General features: G+C 50.5%; 2 protein-coding genes across 4 annotated transcripts in view; both read left to right on the top strand.

The window, feature by feature from the left end:
• BDKRB2 (bradykinin receptor B2) overlaps nucleotides 1-19071 on the top strand; it is a 31079-nt gene extending 12008 nt beyond the window's left edge. For 2 of the 3 annotated variants that reach the window (XM_060164329.1, XM_060164421.1), the window contains one exon: nucleotides 17292-19071. In XM_060164329.1, coding sequence (XP_060020312.1) covers nucleotides 17299-18381 — 1083 coding nt within the window. In that variant the 5' untranslated portion in view covers nucleotides 17292-17298 and the 3' untranslated portion in view covers nucleotides 18382-19071. Of the gene's footprint in view, nucleotides 1-13944; nucleotides 16480-17291 lie in introns of all 3 variants that reach the window. The other variant, XM_060164508.1, reaches the window with a different exon arrangement.
• The window catches only part of BDKRB1 (bradykinin receptor B1), a 55048-nt gene that overhangs the window by 11919 nt on the left and 15344 nt on the right, over nucleotides 1-27785 (top strand). The gene's annotated exons all lie outside the window — the stretch shown is intronic.

Below are 27785 nucleotides of genomic sequence, written 5' to 3'. Positions count from 1 at the left end.
CGCGGTCTGCCTGATGCACTCGACCACAATCAACATGGCTATTCTTTGGTCCTTGTCGTCTCTCTGGTGGCTCTGGGAGTTGTCACCTGCATCCCCACCTAGGAGTCTGTGACCTTGGATACATCGCTTTGCTGAGCCTCTGTTGCCTTGCCTATAAAATAGGCGTCACATCCCCTGGTGGGACGATTATGTGAGGATCAGGGAAAGAACCGCTGATCAGGGTGCAAACCTCCGTCATAAACTGTAAAGTGCAGTGCACACTGCCACTGAGTAACCGGCATCGTGGGGTTGTGTGCAGAGGGGTAGGGTCGGGACACTCATGCACGACTAGGGAGAGGCCACCTGCCTCTTAGAGCTTTAGTTTCCTCACGGTTAATATAGGGTTGGACTAAAAAGAATCTCTAAATGGCGAGATTCTTCCAGCTCGAAAATTCCACGGCCCGAACACACCTGGGGTACTTGGCAGTTTACAAAGCACTTTTGTATCTGCAACCCCTGAGTTCGAATCCTACCCCATCCCCACCCACTTAATAGCCAATGACCTTGGCCAAGGCCCTTTCCCTAAACTTGGACAAGCCCCTTGCTGGAGTCAGAGCCTGTTTTGTTGTTTATTTAGATGAGGGCAAGGCTGCGAGCCCCGCCTTTCTTACAGGACTGAGGGAGGCGCTTCTGTTTCCGCATCTGTAAAATGGGGCTAGCAATGCCTGTCTAGAGTTGTTGTAAGGATTGAGTGAGTTGACGTTTGTTACGTGCTCTGAACAGAACTGGCATGTGGAAGATGCTATATGCGTTGCTGTCAACATCATCATCATCATTATTCATCCTTTCCAGAATACTTCCTGAGGCACCTGCCCTTGGCCAGGCCCAGCGCTAGGAGATGGGGATACAGTGGAGGAAAGACTGAGACATTTATTGCCGTCAGAGCACTCGCAGCCTGGTGGGGAGAGAACCAATTAAACAAGCTATTTACATAAATGTACTGAGAGCCATGAGAGCACAGAAGCTAAGGGCCTCTGTGCAGAGACACTGAGAGTCCAGGAAGGCCTCCCGGAGGAGGCGATGTTAAGCTAGATCCGAAGGATGACCAGGAGTTGGACGGGCTCCTGCCCTGTGCAGCGGGGGTGGGTGGGCAGGGAGGCAAGGCCCTGAGACACGGTTGCTGGGGCTCTGGGCAGGGCAAGGCGGGAATCAACCGTCACATTGTCAGGAATTTCATGAGCTCAGCTGGGCTTGAAATCAGCCACGGTGGGAATATTTACAACACGGAAATTTGCAGATGCTACCGGTTAGTGCTTTTCCCCACAACGAGGTCCAGTTGGTAACATGTGCCGACACACCACTGCCTCTTCCTCCACTCGGTCGGCCTGAAGAAGCCACCCTTGCCCAGAGGCCCCCAAGGGCGCACGCAGGGCAGCAGGAGCTCCTTCCTGTGGGCGCTGGTCCTGGGCTAGTCCGAGGGAACACCAGAGTGTTTATGGAAAAAACGTTTACCAGGAGTCCACCCGTGCCAGGGGCTCAACGGTGGTGAAGGAGTCATGAATGCGGCTCTCGGGGACGAGCTTTCCACGCCAGGACAGATAGTCCCAGGGTGCTGTACATCAACTACAAAAGGCAGAAACGAAGGAAAAAGGAAGCTGACAGACCTTTGCTTCTCAAGAGAAGCAGAGGCTTGGGGATGAGAGAAACCGTTAAGGTCTTTCTGTCTGCCTTCTGAGGAGTTGGGGATCACCTGAGACCCTGCAGTTGGAGGTACCAACCCCAGACCCAGAGGGCTTCCCTCCACTCTTCTGCCCTCCCTCTCTCCACCCTTTTCAAGGCTACTGATGCTTCACCTTCTCTGGAATCCATCCCCCTTCTATTTCCTCCTACTATACCTCCCCCTCCCTCTGTCTCACCCTCCCCCCATCCTTCCTCCCTCCCTCTCCTCCTACCTGTATCTCCCCCTCCCTCCATCCCCCCTCCCACATCCCCTCTCCCTGGATCTCCCCTTCCCTCCCTCTCCCCCTCCCTCTCTCTCACACTCCCTCCATCCCCCACTCCCTCCATCCTCCCTCCCTCCATCTCCTCCTACCTGCATCTCCCCCTCCCTCCATCCCCCCTCCATCTCAGGAACCGTCTCCTCTCCCACCTGGCTGCCACAGCCTCTGAATCCCTGCCTCCAGATTTAGCCGGACCCCTCATCGCAGCCAGAGCGATGGTGCCAGTCACCCATCAACAACGTCATGCTTTGCTGTGTCAGGCGTCCTAGCAGAGAAGCCAAGGAAACAGAGCTGTACATGAGCGCTGCACAGTTGAGATCGCCTGGTGCTCTTGGGCAGGGTCCAAATCTTCCCCAGGAATCCTCCCGTGCTCCCACCCTTGGGCATACTCCCGGTCACCTGGGAGACACCTGAGGGCAGGTGCCAACTCTCGTTTACCACTGTCCTCACACCACAGAGACAGTGTTGTGAGGTTCCAGTGTCAAATCCCAGCTCCACCAGTTACCAGCTGTGTGACTCTAGACCAGTCACTTCACCTGTCTATGCCTCTGTTTTCTCATCTGTAAAATGGGGATAATGATAGTACCTCCATTTAAGATAGGTGTGGGTCACCTAAATTAATTCACGGGAAGCACTTAGACTACTGCTTGGCAATCAGAGTGAGACAACTGGAAACTGGAATAGTTGCCTGGATAGTTGATGCTGCTAAGGATTTACTGTTGATTTCTTTTAGATGGAATAAGGGGTATGCGATTATGCTTTTTGAAAAAAAGAGTCCTTATCTTTTAGAGATGCACCCTGAAAGATGTACAGGTTAATGACAGGCATGTGAGATTTGCTTCAAATCATACAGAAGAGCTGGGGTGGGGTTTGGTATGGAAGAAACAAGATTGACCGTGACTTGACAATTATTGAAGCTGGGTGGTAGGTACGTGGAGTTTCATGATGCCAGTCTATCTACTTGTGTGCATATTCAAAACTTCCATAATACTAAGCTAAAAAACAAAATCAAAAATCAAATCTGGGGGTCTGGCCTAGACCACCTGGGCTTAAAATCCCAGCTCCACCATGCAGGCTGTGCCTCGGTTTGCCCATCTGTAAAATAGGGATGATAATAATAATAGTTCCTACATGCAGAGGTCACTCTATAATGTACTTAGAAACATGCAAACAAAGTGGCAGGCACTTTACACATTGCTGCCAGTCTTCACAACACCCTTTTCAGGGGAAGCTATGCCCATTTTACCAAGAGGCTACGTCGGCTGCCCCAGGTCGTCCAGCCAGACAAAAACCAAGACACATCCCAGGCTTGTCTGGCTCTTGCGTCCAGGCAGGATGTGAGTGCCGGAGCTGGGGACATGGGCCCAACGTTTCCCTTCCTCTCTACTTCTCTGTTCTTGGGGAATTCCAAGCTCTGCAGATCAACTCTAGGAAATATGTACCTCTCCCACTGACAGAGCCCAGAGCTCTGGAATTCTGAAGGTTGACTCCCTGGATTCCAAGGAGATCAGCCTCCCTCGGTGGAATTGGGCAGAGGGTAGCAGTCATGTGGCTAGGGCAAGGCTGGGTTTTTTTTTGAAGTATAGTTGATTTACAATGCTGTGTTAATTTCTGCTGTACAGCAAAGTGATGCAGTTATACATATATATCCATTCTTTTTCACATTCTTTTCTATTTATCACAGGATATGGAATATATTTCCCTGACTATTCAGTAAGACCTTGTTGTTTATCCATTCTATATATACTAGCTTGCATCGGCTAATCCCAAACTTCCACTCCATCTCCCACCCCACTCCCCCTTGGCAACCATAAGTCTGTTCTCTATGTCTGTGAGTCTGTTTCTGTTTCACAGATAAGTTCATTTGTATCATATTTTAGATTCCATATATAAGCAATATCATATGGTATTTGTTTTTCTTTTTCTGACATACTTAACTTACTGTGATAATCTCTAGGTCCATCCACGTTGCTGCAAATGGCAACATTGCCTCTGCTTGCATGCTTCTTAGAATGGGGAGCTCACTGCTTCCCCACAGCAGCTCATTTCCCCTCTAGGGACATGGTTCTACAAAGGTCTCCAGAACCACCTAGTACAATCTCTCATTCTCTCAATGAGGAAATGAAGTCCCAGCGTTGTCAAAGCATTTATCCAAGGTCACATGTGGCACTCAGCAATGGAGGCATGACTAGAACCCAGGGCTCTGATGCCCAGAGGCTTGCACCCTTCCATTTCTTTGCTATAGAGTCTCAGACAAGGGAGAGATCTCTGCTGGCTGAGAGGTCAAGGAAGGCTTCTCAAAGGAGGTGACATTTGAGATGGTCCTTGAAGGATGGCACTAGGTTGTGTCTTGATGTCCAAATTCTTTTTGTCCTGCCCACCATGCCTGCACCCTTCCCATGATATCTTACACTGAGCATGGCAAACACATGGGGAATAGAAGTTTGTTGACTGAATGAATGAATGAATGAATGGGCAGGAAGGCCACTCCCGGGAATTGAACAGGTACCAGTCCCTTAGGAGCCAAGGGCATCTTGTGGGGACCCTGTGCAGGAAGGGATAAAACTCCACCTGCCGCAAATATGGTGTTCACCACTCCTTTTGCACGCATCTTAGGCAGGACCCAAATCCCTTCATGCCGCGAAGGAGTCTTTTCTCTGTGGTTGGCTCAGAGGTTCCATGGTGTTTTCCTCCCCCATGTTTTATAAACTGGGCTGGATGGGAAGACAGGTCATGGCACACACTTGCATGTGGCCAAAGCCCCAGGTCAGCCACCCTCTCCTCCCGCCCCAGCAGGGCCAGGGCCACCCCCGGGGCCACCATTCAAGGAGCTGGAATGTCTACGGGGAAATGAGCATCTTCAGCTCACCAAGTCCGAGCCGTTCCTGAGCAAAGACTTTTCTGGAAAACACACTCCCGCTGGACCCTGAATGGTTTCTGCTTTACCCTTTTGCAAAGATTTCTATTTCTTCCCATTATAAATTATTTACATGCTTGTAACAGAAACCCCAAAACATACAGGAAAGTGGGAAGAGAACATCATTCTTTCAAAACATTTTTAATTGGAGTATAGCTGATTTACAATATTGTGCTAGTTTCTGGTGTACCACAAAGTGATTCAGTTATATATATATATATATATATATATATATATATATATATATATATATATACACATACGTATTTCCTTTTCCAGATTATTTTCTGTTATAGTTTATTATAAGATATTGAATATCTGTGCTATACAACAAGACCTTGTTTATCTATTTTATATATGGTAGTGTGCATCTGTTAATCCCCAACTCCTAATTTATCCCTCTCCCACTTCCTCTTTGGTAACTATGAGTTTGTTTTCTATGTCTGTGAATCTGTTTCTGTTTTGTAAATAAGTTCATTTGTATAATTTTTTAGATTCCACATAAAGGTGATATCATATGATATTTGTCTTTCTCTGACTTAATATGATAATCTCTAGGTCCGTCCATTTTGCTGCAAATGGCATTAGTTCATTCTTTTTGATGGCTAATATTCCATTGTATATATACACCACATCTTTATCCATTCATCTGTCAATGAACATTTAGGCTGCTTCCATGTCTTGGCTATTGTAAATAGTGCTGCTATGATCATTGGGGCGCACGTATCTTTTTGGATTAGAATTTTCTCCAGATATATGCCCAGAAGTGGGATTGCTGGTTCATATGGTAACTCTATTTTTAGTTTTTTAAGGAACCTCCACACCGTCGTCCATAGTGGCTGCACCAACTTACCTTCCCACCAATGGTGTAGGAGGGTTCCCTTTTCTCCACATCTTCTCCAGCGTGTATTATGTGTAGTCTTTTTGATGACGGTCATTCCGACTGTGTGAGGTGATACCTCATTGTAGTTTTGATTTGCATTTCTCTAATGATTAGTGATGTTGAGCATCTCTTCACGTGCCTATTGGCCATCTGTAGGTCTTCTTTAGAGAAATGTCTGTTTAGGTCTTCTGCCCATTTTTGGATTGAGTTGTTTATTTTTTGTTGTTGAGTTGTATGAGCTCTTTGTACATTTTGGAGATTAAGCCCTGTCGGTCACATCGTTTTGCACATATTTTCTCCCAGAAGGACATCTTTCTAATCACATAAAGGCAGCAGCTCGTAACGTTTTGGTGTGTGCCCTCACCATTCCTTTGCATGGGCTGTGGGTATGAGTTTGGGGTTTTGAACATGTTCACAATCAGACATTAACACACAGCCCTGTCTCTACATGGGATGGGAGCAGCTGTAGGATGATAAAAACAAAAACAAAAACAAAAACAAAAAAAAACACAAAACAAACAAACAAAAAAAACACAGGGGGCTTAGATACCGTAATTCCAGGACCTGGGTTCAAGGTCGAGCTCTGCCACTAACTGGCTGTGTGTCCTGGGATAATGTCCACCATCTCTGGGCCTCCGTGCCCACTTATATAACAGGGGCCAGATGAAGCAGTGTCCAAGAGCCCTTCCCACCCTAATATTCCAGGATCCTGTCATGTTAACCCAGGAGGGGTTTCCGGAGCAGGAGAAGGAAGGAGGAATATGCTGGGTATAGGAACCTATGCTTCCATTAAGACGGCCACTTGGGCTCTGTCCCCAGTGGCCCCAGACCTGTGAGTGTGTCCCAACCCCTGGTCACCTCTGGCCTGGAAGAGACCCCTAAAAGGCCACTCCAGGAGGAGACAGGCCAGGCCGTGGCTCTTTCTGCAGGCTGGCATTTACTCGCTGTGTGGCTTTAGGCGTCTCCTCACCTCTCTGAGCCTCAGTTTCCCCCTTTGTCATGAGGGGTTGGAGGTAGACTGAACATTTTCTTTTTAAGTAGAACTTTTTTCCCAATAAAATTGTTTGCATAAACCTAATACAGAGCAGAGAGGAAGGAAACCCTGACATGTATAGAGCATTTAAAGTGTGTCAGGCATTGTTCTAAGCACTTAATATTCATTAACCTTCCTATCCTCACAGCAACCCCACAAAGTGGGTGCTCTTAGCTTCCCATTTGACAGATGAAGAAGCTGAGACCCTGAGGGGTTGGGCTGCTCGTCCAAGGTTATACACAGCTAGTAAGTGTTGGGATTGGGATTCTGAGCTGGTTGTATCTCAGTCATGAAACCCCAGGTCCCTTGTCTTTCCAACCCCTTAGGGACATCTCGGGGCACCCAACCCATGCTCTTACACACACACACACACACACACATACACACTGTGTCTTGCCCTCTGCAGTTCCAATCAAGGTCCAAACCACAAGTGACTGGCGAGGTTGAGACACTGAGGTTTCCTGCCTCCAAAACCCGCATTACCAAAAGGTCCCAGGGACCGAGTCCCACGAACTGCCCATTTCTAGCCCTGTGCGAATCCCCCTGCCACCTCCACATGGCCAGCTGAGCCCTCCTCTGAGCTGCCCTCCTGCAGCTGCCTGCACAACACTTCTTCCCTTGAGGAATGAAGTCACAGTGCCCCCTCCAGGCCAGGGACAGCCAAGCCTGCATGCCCACTTAATCCCTCAACTATTCCGAGGGTGGGGGGCCTCGCACCTGGAACTTCGACGACGGGGAGGGGCTTTCTGAGGTCTCGGGGTTTGGAGTCAGGCAGACCTGGGTTTGAATCCTGGCCCTGCCTCTGGCTAGCTTTGTGAACTTGAACTATCTCAGGTTACCTAGCTAAACCTCTGCCTTCGTGTCTGGTATATGGGAATGATGATGTATCAACCACACAGTACAGTCTTGAGGATGTAGCAGGAAGGGCACACAGTACGTTCTTCCATTTCCCTTCGCCTCTACCCTGCAGACGTGTCTGCTGGGGAGAAAAAGAAAAGTAGGCATTGCCCTGCCCTCTATCAAGTCAGTCAATGATCATTTATTGAGCACCTAATAGGCATCGGGCACGGAACAGAGAAAAGAAGGAGCAACATAAGCATCTCTGACAGACCTGCCCTAAATGAATGTCACGGAGAAGGAGGGGGGAAGAGAAGGAAGAGAACTCTACTGCTCAAGGGCGTTCAGCAGAGAAGAAGAGCCAGTGGGAGATATGTATTAACAGCTTTATTGCAAGGAGCTGGATTACTTAATTACAGGGCTGGCTAGGCAGGTCCAGAATCCATAGGTAGGTGGTCAGGAGAGGCAGGCCAGTACTCTTGGATATGCACTAAAACTGCTGTCCCCAAGTGGAATTTCTTCTTCTGGGAAACCTCAGTTCCGCTCTTAAGGCCTTTCAACTGATTAAGCCAGGCCCACCCAGATACTGGAGGATAATCTCCCTTAATTAAAGTCTGATGAGGGACTTCAATAACATCCACAAAGCCTTTACAGCGACACCTAGACCAGTATTAGATTGAATAACTGGGGGCTGTAGCCTAGACACGTTGACACATAAAACCGGCCATCGTAGGGCACTTAAGGAGGAGGTTCCGTGGAAGGGTTGGGGACTCAGCTGGTGTCACCTTCAGGCAGAGGGCCGAGAAAGGCACTCAGGCAGGAGGGGCAGCCCCAGCAGAGGCAGGGGGGTGGGAACCTAGGAAATATCCTTGGGATGATCCTGATGGAGCCCCATGGAAATACCTTACGTACGAAGGGATCGGAATCGAGGAACGGGTTCATAAACCACAATGTACCAATACGATGCGTTCTTTTAAAGGCATCCTTATGACAACAATGGGACAACATGGAAAAATCCCCTTGATGCGATATTCTACGCAAAACCACAGGAGATGAAAAGCCGGTTGAGTGTGGATATAAAAAGAGCTGTTTGGGGATAGAACTCTGAGAGATTCTAGCATTTTTAAAAAATATTTATTTATTTATTTAGCTGCATGGGGTCCTAGTTGCAGCAGGCAGGCTCCTTCGTGGTGGTATGCAAACTCTTAGTTGCAGCATATGGGACCTAGTTCCCTGACCAGGGATCGAACCCAGGACCCCTGCGTTGGGAGCGTGGAGTCTTATCCACTGTGCCACCAGGGAAGTCCCAAGATGCTAGTATTTTTAAATGCTCTTTACTGTGGTCATATTATCTTTTAAGACAAAAAGGGAGATGTTATTTTTTTTTAAGGGGAAGGATTGGTATTAGGATATCAGATAAAGTTGCTCATTCGTTAAAACTACAGAATCCAAGGTGAGGGAAACAGGATGTGCTGAACAGAATAAGCGAACAGTAAGAAACAAGAAACAGATGAAGCCCAGCAGGAGCCCGGGGTGTGTGAGGGGGAACAGTCAGGGAGGCACACCCCGTCCTCGGCTGCAGAAAGCAGGTGGGGAGAGGGGCTCCGCTTCTCAAGCCTCCCTCCCGCTTCCCGCCACCCCACCTCCGCCCCCGTAAGTGTTTCCAAAACATTCCAGGCCCACAAAGTGTCCAAACGCAAGAAGGGCCCACGTGGATGTCTAAGGTTGAATGGATCTTCTGATTCAGCTCTTTAGGTGTTCCTGGAACCTAGGTTGAATTCCCAGAACCCCATCCTTCCCCAACAGACAGCTTGGACCTTTTCTCAGGGAAAAGGAGAAAAAGTCCCTTGGAAACTGTACTCGGGCCACACTTCTCCCTACAGACAGCATCCGTACTCAGTGATCACATAAAGGCAGATTTTAGAGGAAAACATTTATTCCGGGGAGAAGTCCAGGGAAGGGCTCTGAGCTGAGATTCGGGAGACCTTGGTTCTTTGTAGCTCTGGCCTTGACTCCAATTTGCTGGGTGGTCTGAGAGATTTTGCTTATTTATGGAGTAAATGTTTTCCAAGAGACTGGGATGTGCAAAACATAGCAGCAGGCATGGCGGAGGGCGGAACGACGAGCAAGGCAGGTGTATTTAACATAACGGGACAGGAGCATGCGTGCATCCACACACAGACACACACAAGGCTATCGCTGTGAGAGGGGATGCAAAAGGCGGCAGGGGACCGCCCTCCCGACAGGATAGAACTGTGCGGTCTCAAGGGTTCCTCTGGAGCAGCAGGCTGGTGATGTCCCAGCGACACATTCATCTCTCCATCCAGCTGCGGAACTGTGTCTGCAAACCTCAGCTGGGCTGTGGGTGGGAGAGTAGGCAACGTGGGGGGCTCCTGCAGCAGACGGGCCCCCCTGGGGAGCGGGGGTGAAGCAACACCCATCCTGGACACGTTCACCGCATGCTTCGTGCATTGGACATGGATTCACTCATCTATTCCTCACAGCCGCTCTTTTTATACTAACCCCCATTTTACAGTTGAGAAAAAAGAGGCACCACGAGGTTACATAATGACCCGGTAGAGGGGGACCCAATTCCAGGTCTGGCTCCAGAGCCGGTAAGCCTGACCGCGGGGTTGGGTTTCCCATTTATGACGTGAGTCTCCAGCTAGACTCCTCGGGCTGTGTTTCCCTCGTTCGGTCATTCCACGCACAGGCTCTGACGTCTATGTCACCTGTACAGCTACTTCTTTAATAGCAACCACTTCTGAACTGGTAACTCCATATCACCAACTTAAATGGAAAATGAGTATCATTTGTCACCCAAAAAAAGCCTGTAAAAATAAATACAGTGGGCCATAAACACTCCGGCTAAAGTCTGGTTAGATTTGGGGGCCAGCCCAGGGGCTGGGCCTGCTGTCTTTGTTGAAAGGTGGGTTATAAACACCAGAGAGGTGCTGAAGACACTTTCTCCAGGGCTAACCCAGAGGAGTGGCTCAACGATTCGAGGTTATTTACCATCCAGTCCACACCCCTCGCTTTGGGAAATACCTCCTATCTCCAGCACACCGCCACAAAACACGGAGCACGAGTTGGCTACAGGACCAGGGGCTCCGTGCAAGGCAAATCCTGGTCCCTGGGAAAGTGACACTGTGTGTCCTGGGGTGGCCACAGCCGCAGAGCCCTCAGACATGGATTCTTGGGGAACCAAAACAGACTCCCTCTGAGACTAAAATGGAAATGCTCTCTGCAGCGCCAAGAGCCAGTGTTTATGTGATTCAATCAAAGGAAATACTTTTAAAGTAAGTCTTCTTGGACCAATTTTAAGGGAGAATGTTAGATGTTTCTTCTAAAGCAGCAGTTTGCAAAACAAGGGGAAAGCCCAGCTGCGGAGTCATCGGCCCAGCGCCCGGACCCAGACACGAGGATCAGAGTAGAGGCGGGAGGCTGCGTGGGTCCATCCTCCCCGCCCCACCCCCGCTCCCACCTCCAGCTGTGTCGATGAGGACTCCGAGGCGCAGGGAGCTAAAGGGACTCCCTCAAATAACACCCAGAACTGCACACCTGATCGCCACCACCCTCAGCGCCGATGTGCCCGCCACACCACGCCCGCGCCCTCCCCCCAACAGTCCCTTAAACAGTTCTCTGACATCTGAGTTTATAATCCCAAGATATATTAGTCAGCGTCCAGTAGGAAAGAGAGGGCACATTCAAACCAGCTAATACTGGTTAGCGGAAGAGAATTTTAACAGAGGGTCTATTTTCTGCCTGTAGACAGCGCGTGGGGACACTGCCAGGGCCTCAGAGCTAGAGCAGCAGAGGTCTCGGCAGACGACCCACTCGTCCCTCCCTCCCTCCCTCCAGGCCTGAGGCCTGAGTGGCAAGAGGAGGTGGCATCTATCAGCATCACTGGACAGCGAGTTGGAAAGGGCCCCGATAGGAGCTGTGAATCGGGCCAGGACCAGCCAGTCCCTGGAGGCCCCCAAAGGAGGGAGCTGGGAGCCGGCACCCTATCCTCATTCTCCTCCCTCCCTCGGCCTCCTGCTGGTGCCCCCATGGGCCAAAACCCATGGGAAGCCAGATGGCAGCCATCTCATCCCCAGGGAGTGGTCCCCGCACTCCCGGGACAGGGCTGGGGAGAAGCAGGGGGTGAAGGATGCTCCCACACGTGGAGCAGATGCAGAGAATCTAGAGTCGCCTCGGACTCCTACCTTCTCCCTGGTCCTCAAACTGCCTGCTCTCTGCACATCTGAAAGAGAAAAGCCCTCAGCTTTGTTTTGAACGGGAGAGCAATGCTGACAGTCATCAGCAAACAATTAGGGTCCAGTTGGGCTGATCCTGCCAGATCTGGGGACACCTGGCCGTGCAGACGCGTAACAGAGGGCAGTGAGGGAGGGCTGCCACCCCCCAGGGTGACCGAGTTGGGAGACCCTGGGTTAGCTATGCGGCTGTCACTGTCTTGGTGGAAATGGTGACCTCAGCAGGCAGGCTGAGGTCCCTCGGCTGGACAGAGAGCCCCATGGGGGCAGGGGAAGCTCGGCTTCACTCTTCCCCACCTAATCTCCAGCACCAGAAAAACACTGAATAATTGCTGTTGAGGAATGAATGATCTGAATACATGACCTCTGACCCCTAGTTGAATTTTCTTTCCATGGGCCCAGCTGGGCCCCTCAGAAAAGCATTCTACTAGGTCTTTCTTCCCTTCCCCTAACCCCCCTCCTCGAAAAATCAAAAGGACTTGCTGTGCATTGCGTCCGTTGCAAGTTCTAAATCCTGACCTCAGCTCAGCTTGGGGGTTTGGGGAAACCTTTTCTGGGCGTTAACTGAAGATCTTTGGCTTTATTTCCTGCTTACCAACCCAGTCTTTTATTTTTTATTTTATTTTTCCTAATGTGTTCAAATTTCCAGAATTGTCTGCTAACTGATCTCCACCTCCCACAACTGCATTGGGAGAGCTGGGCTTCTGGAAGCCGGGTGCGCATGGTCTGCACAGACTCCTCTAGCGGAGAAGCTGCTGAAACCTAGGGCAGGGCAGATCCGTGGCTAAACACATGCACACACGCATGCATGCACCCAGCTTTTCACACCCTTCCCAGACAGCCAGAGGTCACGTGGGTTACTGGTCCGAGCTCCAGGTCTGGCACCAGAAGGGTTGAAGTCCCACCTCCACCTCTTACCAGCAGCGGCACTTGGATAAGTCACGCCACCTCTCTGCACCTCGTTTCTTCCTCTGCAAGGCAAGCGTACAGCCAATGCCTACCTCCCTGGAAGAGAGTGCAGTTGAACTTGAAGGGGGAGAGGGAGGTTGCATCAGTGCAAGCCCCACGGGGCAGAAAGGCCGTCACTTTTCCCCGGGGCTCAGGTGAGGACCCGGCTCAGAACTTGAGAGCACGTTGCAGCACTGACCAGAGCTGTGGATTGGAAACACTCCTCTGTATTTGTCTATTAGGCTCGAAGGCCCTGGAGATCCTGTGTCTAATTCATCTCCATTGCATCAAGGCGAGCCTGTCCTCCAGCCCAGCCCCCTCCCCTGAGCTCTAGACCCACGTGCAAGTCTCTAAGCACTTCAAACCTTACAGGTTCAAGTCTAAACACATGATCCTGTCTCTCCAAGTTAGCCCTTCCCATTCATCCCCTTCATAGGAGACAGCAGCACCGGGACGGGGGTGGCAGCATCCTTGATCCCTTCCTTACCGTCATTTCCAACCTCTCCATGTCCAATTTTGCTCCAGCCATGTCAGTGTTCCTCCCTAAACACCTCTGGAATCGATCCTCTACAGTCTCCATCATCCTGTGCCGAGAAAAACAGGCAGCAACTGCCCCTGGCTCCCCCACAATCCAGCCACCAGGGCCTAACACACATCCGCACCCAGCGTCTTCCTGGCCCAGGGCCTTTGCACCTGCTGCTCCTTCTGTCCAGACATCCTCCACCACCATCCTTTCACCCAGCTTACTCCTGCTCACCCTCGGGTCTCATGATAAATATCCACTCAGCCCCTGCCCGTAGCTGGATTAGAACCCCACCTTCCATGCTGTCACGGGACCTTGCATTTTATTTCATAGGATTTATGTCAGTTTTCGGTAACTTAGTGACTGGGTCATGTCTGGCTTCTCCATGAGACCATAAGCCCCCGGAGGACAGACGCTGTGCCTGTTCTCATTACGTCCTGGCACCCAGTGTGTGATGGACGCTTAATAAATATTTGTTAAGTGAAGGCCTCCATTTCTCTCCCCTAGTGGAGAATGCGTGTGTTTTATGGTCCCCGGTCCCACCACCTAACTGTCCTTTCTCCTCCAGTCAGCCTGGGCAGGCCGTTACTCACGTCCCCCTGTGAGTCCAAGTGTTCTCTGCCTGGAAGAGATCGATGATCCAATCTGTTCATGAGGACGCCGTGCCCACCACTGCGTCTTTCAGCTGAGTCAAAGGGATTCCTCGATTTCCTATTTATGGGGCAGAGGGGAGGGGACAAGCCGGAGAACACCTGGGAGGGCACGCCCTTCCTCTCCGGGACAACACGTGAAGCACCAGGCAATGTGAAACCCAAAGACAAAAGTTCTCAAGGGCTGGGGAGGCTGGCGTTCCAATCCCCAAAGCCCTGTCGGGGGCGGAGGGCGTGGATTGCTCTGTTTGAGGGAGGGGTGTGCAGGAGGAGAAGCACACATTACACAGGTGGTCACGTGTGAATGGCCCCAGGTGAACGTGAAAAGAAAGATTGAAATTCTGAAGTCAACACAAGAAATCAGACAGAGATGTGGCATGTCTCCAATGGAGACGGGACGTCTCAACACAAGGCTGACCTCTGGGGAAGGTCTGAACACTCTAAAGAGAGAATGTGGGGGGAATTGATCCCGAGTGGAAGCAGAGGAAAGGGAGAGTCAGTCCTGAGGGGGGGAGGCAGTGTTAGGAAGACAAAGGGGGAGCTGGGCCCAGCTGGGCCTCTAGGTCCTGTGTCAGGTGTGACCTGCTATGGACATGACCAGATGGCCATCTCAGCTGGGGCCATAGAACACGAGCCCTATAGCTCCCAGTCAAGCACTCCCCAGGCCACCTTCTAACGAGCCTGTGGCTTCTCAGAGCAGGTATGGGCCAGGTGCCATCCCATTGGCTAGGGGCTACCTTGTGGGGGAAATTAACAAGCAGCATGTGGTGTGACACTTGAGTGTCTAGAGAGCTGGACCATGAGAGACAGCAGTGCCCCAGGTCTGGGGCACTAAGGAAACAAGTTTTTTGTGCCTGCAGAAATCGGGCCAAAGCCTGGACCAAGGGGACCACGTAGGGGAGGTCTTACTTTCAGAGGCTCTGCAGAGAAGCCTGCCCGTTTCCATGGGTCAGAAATTTAGGGTCCAGTGGGGATGGCTTGCCTCTGTTCTGTGACGTCTGGGGCCTCAGCTGGGAGACTCACAGGCCGAGGGAACAGAATCTAACCGAAGGCTTCACTGGGGCCGGAGGCTCCACGACCAAGGTGGCAAGTCGGTTCCTCTCCATGGAGCCTCTCCATGTGGCCGCTTGAGTGTCCTCACAACATGGCGGCTAGCCTCCCCCTGAGTAAGCAACCCAAGAGGCCAAGGAGGGAGCTGCGAAGCCTCTTATGCCTTAGTCTTGGATGTCACACACTGTCACTGCCACCACGGGTGGGAAGCAAGTCACTAAGTCTGGCCACATTCCCTGGAAGAGGAATTAGACTCCACCCTTTGAAAGGAGGAGTATCGAAGAATTTGTGGACATATTAAAACCACCCTCCACTAGGAGGGCCTTTCTAGAGCGTATTTCCAATAGGGACAAAGCCTCACTTTCTCAGCACCCATTGAAGACTGTCCTTATCCCCTTATTCAACCCCATCACTTGCCACTTCCCACCTCCCCATCCAACATCTAGTCCACCTGCCAGAACACCAGCAGCTTCCCCACTTCTGTGCCTCTGCTCAAGCTGCTGCTTCTGCCTGATCTGCCCTCCTTCCTTCTTGGCCCCTGCTGACGTGCTCTTCATCCTCTGAGACCCAGCTCCAGAGTTACCTCCAACCTCCTCCCCCCACATCTGTGTCCCTTGCCCCTCCTCCCACCCCTCGGCGCTCATCGCGCACACTGGGTGGCAGGTGTTGGGAGCTCGGGCAGGGCAGGAGAAGTGTGGTGTTCCCCTCTGGGTCCCTAGAGCCAAGGTGGAGCTCAGCACAGAGGAGATGCCCAAGAAGCATTTAAAGATAAATTGCATCAATGAATGAGTTCATCACAGTCTCCAGTCTGGCCCCTCAAAGCCAGCCAGCTGCTCCAGGACGTTTTCTGGGAAATCCCAGAGACGATCAGCAGATTCTTTCCCATGATCTATTATTGCTCAGCTCCTCCCCCGCGAGCCTACCCAGCAATCAATTGCCCAGGAAGAGCCCCTCCACCTCCACCTTCCTTCATCCACCCCACGGAGCACTAGGAAAGTGCCCAATTAGTCCTGCCCTTTGCGTTGTGCTTTTAGTTTTTCAGTGTGTCTTCATACCTACTCTTTGATTTAAACCTTGTAAGAGCCATGCAAGGCAAGCCAGGGAGAGAGCAAGACTCTACGACAATAAGGTGGAAGCTCAGAAAGGTCAAGCAATTTACCCAAGACAGCACAGCTAGGGTTGGAACCAACGTCTATCGAAACCCCATGCCTCTTTGCTGAAGTCGGAGAGGAAATCCCAGAAAGTGAACTGCCCCCTGGGCTGAGTCTCACTGCTGGTCTGAGTCTCAGAGTGAAAGAGGAGCCAGTGGGTTAATGATGGAATCACCAATATAAGAGCAAGAATCTGCCAACAGTGGTGCTGGAGTTTGACATTGGTTATTTTAATAAGTTCACAAAAAACAGGTAATTATTCATGTTTATTGAATCAAGTACAGTGCTTGGGGCTTTCTGCACCTTGTCTCAGGTCCCCACCACAACCCTGAGAAGATTTTGTTATTCCCATTTTACAAGGTAGAACATTAAGGTTCAGAGAGGTTAATTAACTTACGCAAGGTCACACAGCTAATGAATGAGCCAGGACTGAACCCAGAGGACTGTCTGGCTCCAAAGCCCCTTCCCCTCCCTTTTCATCAAGCAACCTCTGCTCATCATCAATGCTACGCTGATGGAAGGTATGGAAGCATGATGCTGCCCTCTGCCAGAAGGAGACAGGGAGTGGGCAGATGGACTGTGGTCTCCGAGCCAGGTTGGAATCTCCCTGTCTGACATGATATCACTTTTCTCTTCTAATAAATTGCTCACCCATGGCCAGGCCACAAGAGGCTGAAAGAGACCAGCGCCCTTGTGGGGGTGGGGGCCTGTGATAAGGAAGGAATATGCTGTGTATCCTCCCATCATGGAAGCTTTGAGGAGGTCCAGGGTCTAACGCTCACACTTGTTAGTCTGGGTGACGGATGCTGGTCAAGTACACATCCCAGTGGAGCCTGGAGGCGAAGAACAAGAGCTCTCAGTTTAAGTCCAAGGAGCAGAGGCGCCTTTCTAAGCCCCTGGGGACACAGGTGTGCCTGAACCGCCTCTGAACACCGCACAGAAAGGGTCTGGGTTTCACCCCTGACTTTGCCTTCGGGAAGCATCCCCCTCTCCCTCTGCACCAGTTGTTTCTCCTTCCTCTTGTGACCTTGAGGTGTAACTGCCTCTTTTCCACTTTCTTGCAGCGCCAAAATGTTCAACGTCACCTTGCAAGCCCTTGAACCTGCTCTCAACGGGACCCCTCCCCAGAGCAGCAGCTGCGTCCACTCCGACTGGTGGAGCTCGCTGAACACCATCCAGCCCCCCTTCCTCTGGGTCCTCTTCATACTGGCAGCTCTCGAGAACGCCTTCGTCCTCAGCGTCTTCTGCCTGCACAGGAGCAGCTGCACGGTGGCGGAGGTCTACCTGGGCAATCTGGCCGCGGCCGACCTGCTCTTGGCCTGCGGGCTGCCCTTCTGGGCCATCACCATCGCCAACAACTTCGACTGGCTCTTTGGGGAAGTCCTCTGCCGCGTGGTGAACACCGTGCTCTACATGAATCTCTACAGCAGCATCTGCTTCCTCATGCTGGTGAGCATTGACCGCTACCTGGCCCTGGTGAAGACCATGTCCATGGGCCGGATGCGCGGGGTGCGCTGGGCCAGACTCTACAGCCTGGTGATCTGGGGCTGCTCACTCTTCCTGAGCTTGCCCATGCTGGTCTTCCGGACCATGCGGGAGTACGGGGCTGAGGGCCACAACGTCACCGCCTGCATCATCATCTACCCGTCCCGCAGCTGGGAGGTCTTCACCAACAGCCTCCTGAACTCCGTGGGCTTCCTGCTGCCCCTGAGCGTCATCACCTTCTGCACCGTGCACATCATACGCGTGCTGCGCAACAACGAGATGCAGAAGTTCAAGGAGATCCAGACGGAGAGGAAAGCCACTGTGCTGGTCCTGGCCGTGCTGCTACTGTTCGTCGTCTGCTGGCTGCCCTTCCAGCTCAGCACATTCCTGGACACGCTGCAGCGCCTCGGCATCCTCTCCAGCTGCTGGGACGAGCACGTGGTCGACGTCTTCACGCAGATCGCGTCCTACGTGGCCTATAGCAACAGCTGCCTCAACCCGCTGGTGTACGTGATCGTGGGCAAGAGCTTCCGCAAGAAGTCGCGTGAGGTGTACGGGCGGCTGTGCCGGCAGGGGTGCTGCGGGGCAGAGCCCAGCCAGACGGAGACCTCCATGGGCACGCTGCGGACCTCCATCTCAGTGGAACGCCAGATTCACAAACTGTCGTAGTGGGTGGGAAGCAGCCAGTGAGCAGATGTCACCAGGGCTACTAACGCGGGTGACGATTATTGGACAGTGATTCTCAGGATGTGACCCAGGAGGAATGGAAGGAATCCCAAGTGTGACCTTGGACAGTGAGCCGGTGTCTCCAGTAAATTCCTTCCCGGCTCCAGTTGCAGATAACAAGGCTGTGAGGTTGGAGTGATCTGGTACACAGCCAAGGGCTCCAGAAACACAAGAGTATTATTGTTCTTATTTGCTGCCACCCCTAGACCAGTCTGCTGCTTCCCAGGAGTGGAGGGAGCCTGGGGGTAGGGACAGGAGTGACCGAGCTTCCCTCCCATGTGGTGTCCCACCTTGCCCCAGCACGACAGCTCAGAACTCCAGAAATGCCACCCAGCTTTGGTGCAGCTGCTGAGTGCCCACACAGGGCTCAGCTGAAGTTCTGCCTTGGGTTTCTTTAATCCACTCAGCTAGGACTTTGGAGGATGATTTCTCAGGTAAATGAAGGTTAAACTCTGAGAGATCCATGGTGTGAATCCGGAGACCAGGATTCTTTCATTCCCCTCATGGAAGGACAAGTGGTCTGTGCCAAAGAAGAACCCAATAAGCACTTATCCAGCACTTGCTGTATACGCAGCCTTGAGCACTGTGGGTAAGAGAAGAAAAAGAAAGTACAGTCTCGGTCTTGAAGGAACTTGCAGACTCGTGGGGATAAGTCAGCACCTGCAGCCGCGGTCAAGCAAGGCACTGTGGGCGGGGCAGAGCAGAGGGGTGAGGAGAGCCCGCCCCAGCTCAGCCTATAACTGGTTGCACGTGGCTGAGTCCCTGTCTCGGTTTCCTCCTCTGTAACACGAGGCTGTTGGGGGATTAAAGGAGCTAACAGGCATAAAAGTACTTTGACAAATGAAAGGTGCTATGTAAATGTGAGGCATTATTACGCCCACAGAACAGGAATAAATTTATTATAAGGAGAAAGACACAGGTTCAGCAAAAGGTCCGTAGAGGAGAATCAGTAGCTAATGGTGGGGTGTAAAGCACCCATCAGTGTCTGACACATCCTAGGTGCTCAATATGTTAGCTCCCTTCCACCACCTGTCCTTCCCATCAACGTGCACACACACACACACACACACACACACACACACGCGCGCGCGCGCGCACGCACAAGCATCTTCAGTGGAGGTGGCAGAACGCCCTCCCCAACCCGTAGATCAGAAGCAACTGCAGAGGGGTCCGCGGCTCTGCCTCCTGTGGGCGGGGCAGGGGCGGGTCGTTGTGCCGAAGGGCGGGGTGGGCAGTGATGGACGGGGCGGAAAGCCGGTACCAGGTGTCAGGCAGGATGAAGCTGGACCAGCATCCTTGGCCAGAGACTTAAGACACAGCCTTAGCCCCAAGCCCGAGGTCCTCCAGGCGGAATTCGTTTCTTCTTTTTCTACACGTTTTATAATCTGCCTTCTGTGGCCGGCCCACGTGGAGATAACGGAGAACGCACCACCCAGGCGCCAACATCAAGCCCTCAGAGTCAAGGCAGCGAGGCACGCTCAGTAGCAATGGAGTTCGGGACGCGTGATGCAGGCAGCGCCCTGGAAGCACTCACTCGATCAGTAAATGGGTGATTTGTTAGCGGGCCGTCTCTGGAGAGCAGAGAACCTGTGGGACCAGGAGGATTTAGATGGCAAAGAGCCCATAAATACTGCCCAATCCAGCTCTGGATTTTAAAAGAAAAAGAGTCACAGAAGATTTCTTCCCCATCCCAGCCTTTGTTTTCTGCTACGCATACCCCTCTGCCCAAATAAACATACACACTTCTAGCTGGAGAAAGAAAACAGAAGAAATAAGAAATAGGAACCATTTCGCATTAGAACGAAGTAGGAACCATTTAGTATTAGAATGAAGTTAAACCATGTGCATATTGTGAGTGGGGTAACACACAAGGAGGCTGGGCTTTGGAATGTGTACCACTCATTCATCAGTGGGTGTGTATGGTCTCAAGGTCTCCTATGAGCAGAGCCGCATCACAGCCCTGGGTCCCTAATGGTCATTTAGGGTCGACCCGTGGGCTAAGGAGCAATCGGTCTGTTGGAAGGGAGCTGCCCCGTGGGCTGTGTTGGTACCATGATAAAGAACATCTGTCCTGTGAAAGGTCCAAAGAGCTACTACATTGTAAAGAGGGAGCATTTCACAAACAAGGAGAAATGGATGAACGGCGTAAACATGTGTTTCTTCCAGCGTAATAAAGGGATGAGGCATTTTTGCGTAGTTCTTTCATTTGTTACAACTCCCGAAAACCTGAGTCTTGTCACAGACACTGCCGTGGCGGTTAGAAGTCTTTGGCCTGGGGGTTCCATTTATTTCTACTCAACCTAATTTAGGGCTTCTGTCCTATAAATCAGTGGTGTCCAAGCTACTGTAATTGCATATCCATATAAGTAAAAAAATTTTGATTATACGTACCCAATACATACACTTATTTACATGTATTAAAAGGTACACTCTAAAATATACTCAAGTACAATCTAAGAAATTTCAACAGCGTTTGAATATTTTCTCCCATCCCATATTCCTACATTGGTGACTCATTACCAAGTACCCATCAGGTGTGCATGAGGTCCCATGAGGCCCTAGAATCATAAGGATGACTGTAATTCAATCATCCGTGCATGTGATATATATCTATTAGGTGCCTTCCATTTGACAAGGTCTAAATCAAACAGTTGTCTAACTACTGCTTGCATACTACCAGTGATGGGGAACTCATTACCCACTCCATTTTGTGGTTCCTTCATTATTCATGCATTCATTCACTCATTCATTTAAAAAAACTTGCTTTCTGTGTTTACAGAAATGACACTGCTCTGTCTCCACACCCATCAATCCATGCTAGAAACCTGGGGCTCACGGTAAAGAGAAATAACCCTCTCTGTTATTCCTTACACCTAGTGAATCAGCACCTCTTTTACATTCCACCTAAGTGTTTCCTGGATCTATCTGCTTCTTTCTATGTCTAACCATCATCTCTTATTGGTCTCCCCATCTCTAATATTAACTACCACCATCTCCCAATTCATATTCTCCACTCTGCAGCCAATGACGTCTTTTAAGAAGGCAAAGACAATGATAGGGAAGCTATACATGTAAAGAACATGTAAAGAACAGTGTTTAAGAGCAAAGGCTTTGGGATCAGGCAGACCTGGATTCCAGTTCTGCTTCTGGCTCAGACTCATTTGCTGTGTGGTCTTGGGCATCTCAGTTATCCTTTCTGAGTCTACATTTCCTCATCTGTAAAATGAGGATAGTAATGGCATCCACATCATAGAACTGTTAGCAGAATTAGTGTATGAAAGTGTTTAGCTTGGTACAGAGTTGGCAGTCAACATGCATGAGCTGCCATGATGGTGATGATGTTGGTGATGGTGATGATGATGGTGATGATGATGGTGATGGTGTTGATGATGGTGATGATGATGGTGTTGATGGTGATGATGATGGTGATGATGATGGTGATGATGGTGATGATGATGGTGATGTTGTTGGTGATGGTGATGATGATGGTGATGGTGATGGTGATGATGATGGTGATGATGATGATGGTGATGATGATGGTGATGTTGTTGGTGATGGTGATGATGATGGTGATGGTGATGGTGATGATGATGGTGATGATGATGATGGTGATGATGATGGTGATGTTGTTGGTGATGGTGATGATGATGGTGATGGTGATGGTGATGATGATGGTGATGATGATGATGGTGATGATGATGGTGATGTTGTTGGTGATGGTGATGATGTTGATGATGGTGATGGTGATGGTGATGATGGTGATGATGTTGGTGATGATGATGGTGATGATGATGGTGTTGATGACAGTGATGATGATGGTGATGATGTTGGTGATGGTGATGATGATGGTAATGATGATGGCTGTGATGGTTATGATGGTGGTGGTGAAGGTGATGGCTGTAATGAAGATGATGGTGAGGGTGATGATGGCCCTCTCTAACAGGAAGCCTTTCAGTAGTGTCCCACCATTCTTGGGATAAAGCTCCACTTCCATAAGGTGGCTCGCAAGACCCTTCACGAGCTGGCCCCTGCCTCGTCTCTTTCCCTCTCTCCAGTTCCTGGCTCATTCTCTACCCTCCAGCCGCATTGGACCCAGGTGCCTGGTAGATATTCAGTTCTCTGTCCAGTGCCCACACTTCCCATCCAGCCTGCACCCCACCAAGGCCTTGAGCTTGAAGAAACTTGCCCACAAGTGCGCAAGGGAGCTAACTCATCCGAGGGACTTCGTTCACGGATGGGGCATGACTCAGGGAAGTCTGCAATCTGGATGAGTCTGAGCGGGGCTCTCAGCAGGTGTAAACAGGCTGGGAAGGCCTCCCTCTCAGCTCCCTCCTATCTCCCTCCCACCCCAGCCAGGCAGCATGAGCGGCCCTCAACTCCCGACCCTCCTTGGCCCCAGAGAGCTGGTGAGATGGGGAGAAGCCCAGAGGGGCCTATGGTGGCCTCAGAACCAAGCGCTGGGCCCAGATCCTGAGTCTGTCCTGGCCAGAGCAGGTGAGGGCCCAGCGCAGGAGTGCCAACTGCCCACCAGGTGCCCCAACGGGAACTAGTGCTGGTGATGCAGGCTCCCGCCGATGAGGCAGCCACTGATGATTCAAAGGTGCAGTCTGCACCTGTAACCCGCACAGCACACGCCATACCTCCTCGTTACTCAACCCCTGGGCCCGCTGCAGAGCCCCACACAGCCCTGACCTCTGAGCAAAGCCCCTGAGAATGTTGGCGTCAGGGTTGAGCAAGGAGGACACAATTCGGCAATAGCCGTGGCTGAAAGTTTAATGGTTTGTTCGTGGGGTTTTTTTGGCTGAGGTCAAAGGGGCTCCATGAAAATATCTCTCACTCTGCTGAGCTCTACTTTATTTATTTTCTTTTCCTTTATGGTTAATTATAGGATATTGACTATAGTTCCCTGTGCTATACAATAGCACCTTGTTGTTTATCCATTGCTGAGCTCTTTTTGGAATTGACCCTCACGACCACTCATGTAGGGAGGTGCCTGTATCATTGCCAGTTCGGAATGTGGGAACTTAGGCCCAGAGAGGGAAATAACCTGCTAAGGCCATGCGGTTCTGCAGGAGTGTGGTCAGAAGCCCACCTGCTTTCTGTGTGTTTGTGCCTTAACAGGGGGATGCAAATTGCCACAGAAGCAGCTCCCAAGGTGCCTTCTGGCAGGAAGAGCATCCGGCCTCGTCTTGGGCTGTTTCTGCCCCGATAGGCAGACTTTGCATCTTCTGGGGCTTTTGAATTCTTGCTTCCTGAAGAACCGTCTCCAGTGGCGGGGGGCTGACACCTTCCAGTGAGATCTTTACTAGAGCGGCTTTATTGAGATAGGAGTTCTGTGCCTTGCCCCTTCCAGTGGCTTTTAGTGTATTCACAGGGTTGTGCAACCATCACTGCCCCCTAATTCCAGAACACCTTCATCCTTCCACACCCATTCGCAGTCATTTCCTCCTTATAGCCTCTGGTAGCCACTCATTTTCTCTCTGTCTCTAGGTCTGCCTATTCTGACCATTTCATAGAGATGGAATCATACAATATGTGTCTTTTGTGTCTGGCGTCTTTCACCTGACCCACACGGAGATATAATATTGAACTGGAGGGGAAGAACCATGGAGTCCAGGCCTTGAGTCCCTGCCATGCCACCTACTCACCGTGTGATCTTTACAAACCACTTGCCTCATTTCCCCCACACCGGCCTTTGGCCTCAGTTTCCTCATCTGTGAAATGGGCAGATCATACAATAAGTATACCTGAGTCACACAGAGCTAATGACTCTGGAAAGGGGGCTTTGTAAACTGTAAAGGGTGGCACCAACATGGCAGGGACTGCCCTGGACTTGGAGTCAGGTCCCTGGTTCACAGCCCTACCGCTTCCTGGCTGTGGGAATTTGGACGAGATCAGTTAACATCTCTGAGTTTCTGGGTGGCAGGGGTGTTGCCTATAAAATGAGGATCCAGGCGTTGTGAAGATTAAGTGAGATAAAGGTGTTCTCATGGGTTGAATAGTGTCCCCTCCCTCCCCCAATTCACATCCACTTGGAACTTCAGAATATGACCTCATTTGGGAATAGGATCTTTGCAGAAGTAATTAAGATGAGGTCATACTGGATAAAGATGGGCCCTAAATCCAGTGACTGGGATCCTGATAAGAAGAGAAGAGGATGCACAAAGACACAGAGACAAGGCCATAAGGAGATGGAGGCAGAGATTGTAGTGACGCTTCTACAAGCTGAAGGATGCCCTGGATTGCCGCCCAAAGCCAGGCAGAGATCAGACTCCCCCTCAGAGCCTCCAGGAGGAACCAGCCCCGCAGACACCTTGCTTTTGAACTTCTGGCCTCGGCACCGTGAGAGAATAAATTTCTGTTCCTTTAAGCCACGCTGTCTGTGGTACTTTGATCTGGCCGCTCTAGGAGACGAATACAGATGTTTTAACAATTCTGAGTGTGTGCTCACCCACGAGGTGCCCGTCACAGTCCCAACACACACTCCTTCCCCCAGCAATGGAGGAGGGAACCAGACACTTTCTTCAGGTCTCCTGGGGTTTAGAGATGCTAGTTGGTGATAGAAGGTGTCCTAAGAAAGAATGGGATACACCATCTTACAGAATTTTAGAGATTTCTTCACAGGGAAGATACTGAGGCCTCTCTCAAGGTAACATAGCATGTTGGGGGCTGCCCAGGCCCCCAGAGTGTGTGCACCACAGGCCTCGACACACCATCTCTACTGACCCAGGGCTGGGGCTGCCCTGTTTCTCTCCTTCCCCCTAAGGCAGACCAATTCCAGGAGTCTCAGACCAGTTTCAGAAGAGGCCACAGGGCCCAGCTCCCAGCTTCCTGACAGCTTCACCGCCAAGCCCACCTTGGTGGGACATTGTTTATAAACAATCCTGAAAAATGGCCCAAGATGGAGCTCTGAGGATCCTCTGGACGCCCCCCTCCACGCTGAGTCACCGCACGGCCCACTCAGGGCAGTCAAGTACGCCTGCCTATTCCCCTCCCCAGTCCTGGCCAAGGCAGAGGACAGCTTACGTAACCCTGCTGTGTCACACCACCGCCGCCTTGTGCAACGACCAAGTGATGAAACCTCCTGCTGGCTGCTGACCAAGGGCCTGCTCCATCGCCATCTCACCTGATCCCCAAACTCGGAGAAGAGGCCCACTTCACAGATTAAGAGACTGGGTCTCCTTGGGGGGCTGGGGGAGGGATAAATTAGGAGTTTGGGATTACATATACACACTACTGTATATAAAATAGATAAAAAAACAAGGACCTACTGTATAGCACAAGGGACTATATTCAGTATTTTGTAATAAGGGAACAGAATCTGAAAAAGAATAGACATATTTATGTGTATAACTGAATCACTTTGCCGTACACCTGAAACTAACACAACATTGTAATTTCACTATACTTCAATTTTTAAAAGTGGTTTTAAATATCCAGAAAAAAAAATAATGAAGAGACCGAGGCCCCAGGAGATGGTATAAAAAATGGCCCAAGGTCACCCAGCTCAACCGTGATGGAGCTGGGATTAAACCCCCGTGACGTGGTTCCTCGGCCAGACCCGCCCACACTGACTTCCGCATCAGACCTCAAGGACCAGGGTCTTGCTTTGGAATCAGATTCTTTCACAAAGTACCAGTCCCCTTGAGGAAGACGAAGCAGTGAGACCGCTGACAGCTGGACAGCTGAATGGCCTTCTGGGCTAGTCCGACCCCTCCCCTTCGGTCTCCAGCGGGAAGAAGAGAACCTCTCATTTGGCAACCCCTCTCCACTCCATTAGTTGCCCAAATTCTTTCTCTTCCACTCAGTCCTGACCTCGTTTTCCTATAGAGCTGCAGGGCTCCCCTTCCAATGTTTAAGCTCTTTTGATGCCATTATTTCCTTCTGCAGAGTTTCCGAAAGTTTCTCAAAAAACAAAAACAAAAACAACAACAGAAGAGTCTGGCTCCTGATTGTTCAAAAGAGTCTGAGAGGGCGTCCCTGGTGGCGCAGTGGTCGAGAGTCCACCTGCCGATGCAGGGGACACGGGTTCGTGCCCTGGTCTGGGAAGATCCCACATGCCGCGGAGCGGCTGGGCCCATGAGCCATGGCCGCTGAGCCTGCGCGTCCGGAGCCTGTGCTCCGCAACGGGAGAGGCCACAACAGTGAGAAGCCCGCGTACCGCAAAAAAAAAAAAAAAGTCTGAGAAATGCAACTACTACATCTTTCTTGTGGGGCTGCATAGATGCATATTAAAGGCCCTGGGAAGACCTGCAGGCAAGAGGCCAGTCACTCTGCTTTGTCTAATGCAGGGCTTTGTCTAACCCATGGGCTCCCGGACTTGATGGGCACAGAACCTGGTCTTCACTGCCTACTCCTTCCTACTCTGCTTGCCCAGTGTCTCCTTCTCCACGTGAAGTTGAAATGTTGGAATTCCTCAGTCTTCAATCCTGAGCCCTCTTCTCATCTCTCTACATGGCCCACCTAACTAATCCCAGCCAGGATCATGACTCCAAATATCATCTGTGATGCTTAGTCTTGTGTGTCAACGTGCCTGGGCTCCAGCACCCAGTTATTTAATCAAACACAAATCTAGGTGCTGCTGTGAAGGAATTCTGTGGATGTGGTAAACATCTCCAATCGATGGACTTTAAGTAAAAGAAATCATCCTCGGTCATGTGGGTGGGCCTCCTCTAAGCAGTGGGAAGGCCTTAGGAGCCCAAACTGTGGTTTCTTGAAAAAGAATAAATTCTGCCCCAAGACTGGAGCTTCAGCTCCTGCTTGAGTTTCCAGCCTGCTGACCTGACCTACAGATTTTGGACTTGTCAACCCCTACAATGATGTGAGCCAATTCCTTGAAATAAATCCATAGATAGATAGATAGATAGATAGATATGATAGACGATAGATAGATAGATAGATATGATAGGTAGATGATAGATATGATAGATGATAGATAGATAGATGATAGATAGATAGATGATAGATAGATAGGTGATAGATAGATAGATAGATGTTAGGTGATAGATAGATAGATGGGTGATAGATAGATGATAGATAGATAGATAGATAGATAGATGATAGGTGATAGACAGACAGATGGGTGATAGATGATAGATAGATAGACAGATAGATGATAGATAGCTAGCTAGCTAGATGATAGATGATAGATAGATACATAGACAGATGGATGATAGATAGATGATATATAGATGATAGATGATAGATAGATAGATAGATGATAGATGATATATAGATAGATGATATATAGATATATAGATAGATAGATAGATGATAGATGATAGATAGATAGATGATAGATAGATACATAGACAGATGGATGATTGATAGATAGATAGATGATAGAT

The sequence above is a fragment of the Lagenorhynchus albirostris genome, chromosome 1 (assembly GCF_949774975.1).
Source record: "Lagenorhynchus albirostris chromosome 1, mLagAlb1.1, whole genome shotgun sequence".
Classification (NCBI taxonomy): domain Eukaryota; kingdom Metazoa; phylum Chordata; class Mammalia; order Artiodactyla; family Delphinidae; genus Lagenorhynchus; species Lagenorhynchus albirostris.
The sequence above is the reverse complement of the archived record's forward strand: the minus strand, read 5'-3'. Positions and strand labels throughout refer to the sequence as shown.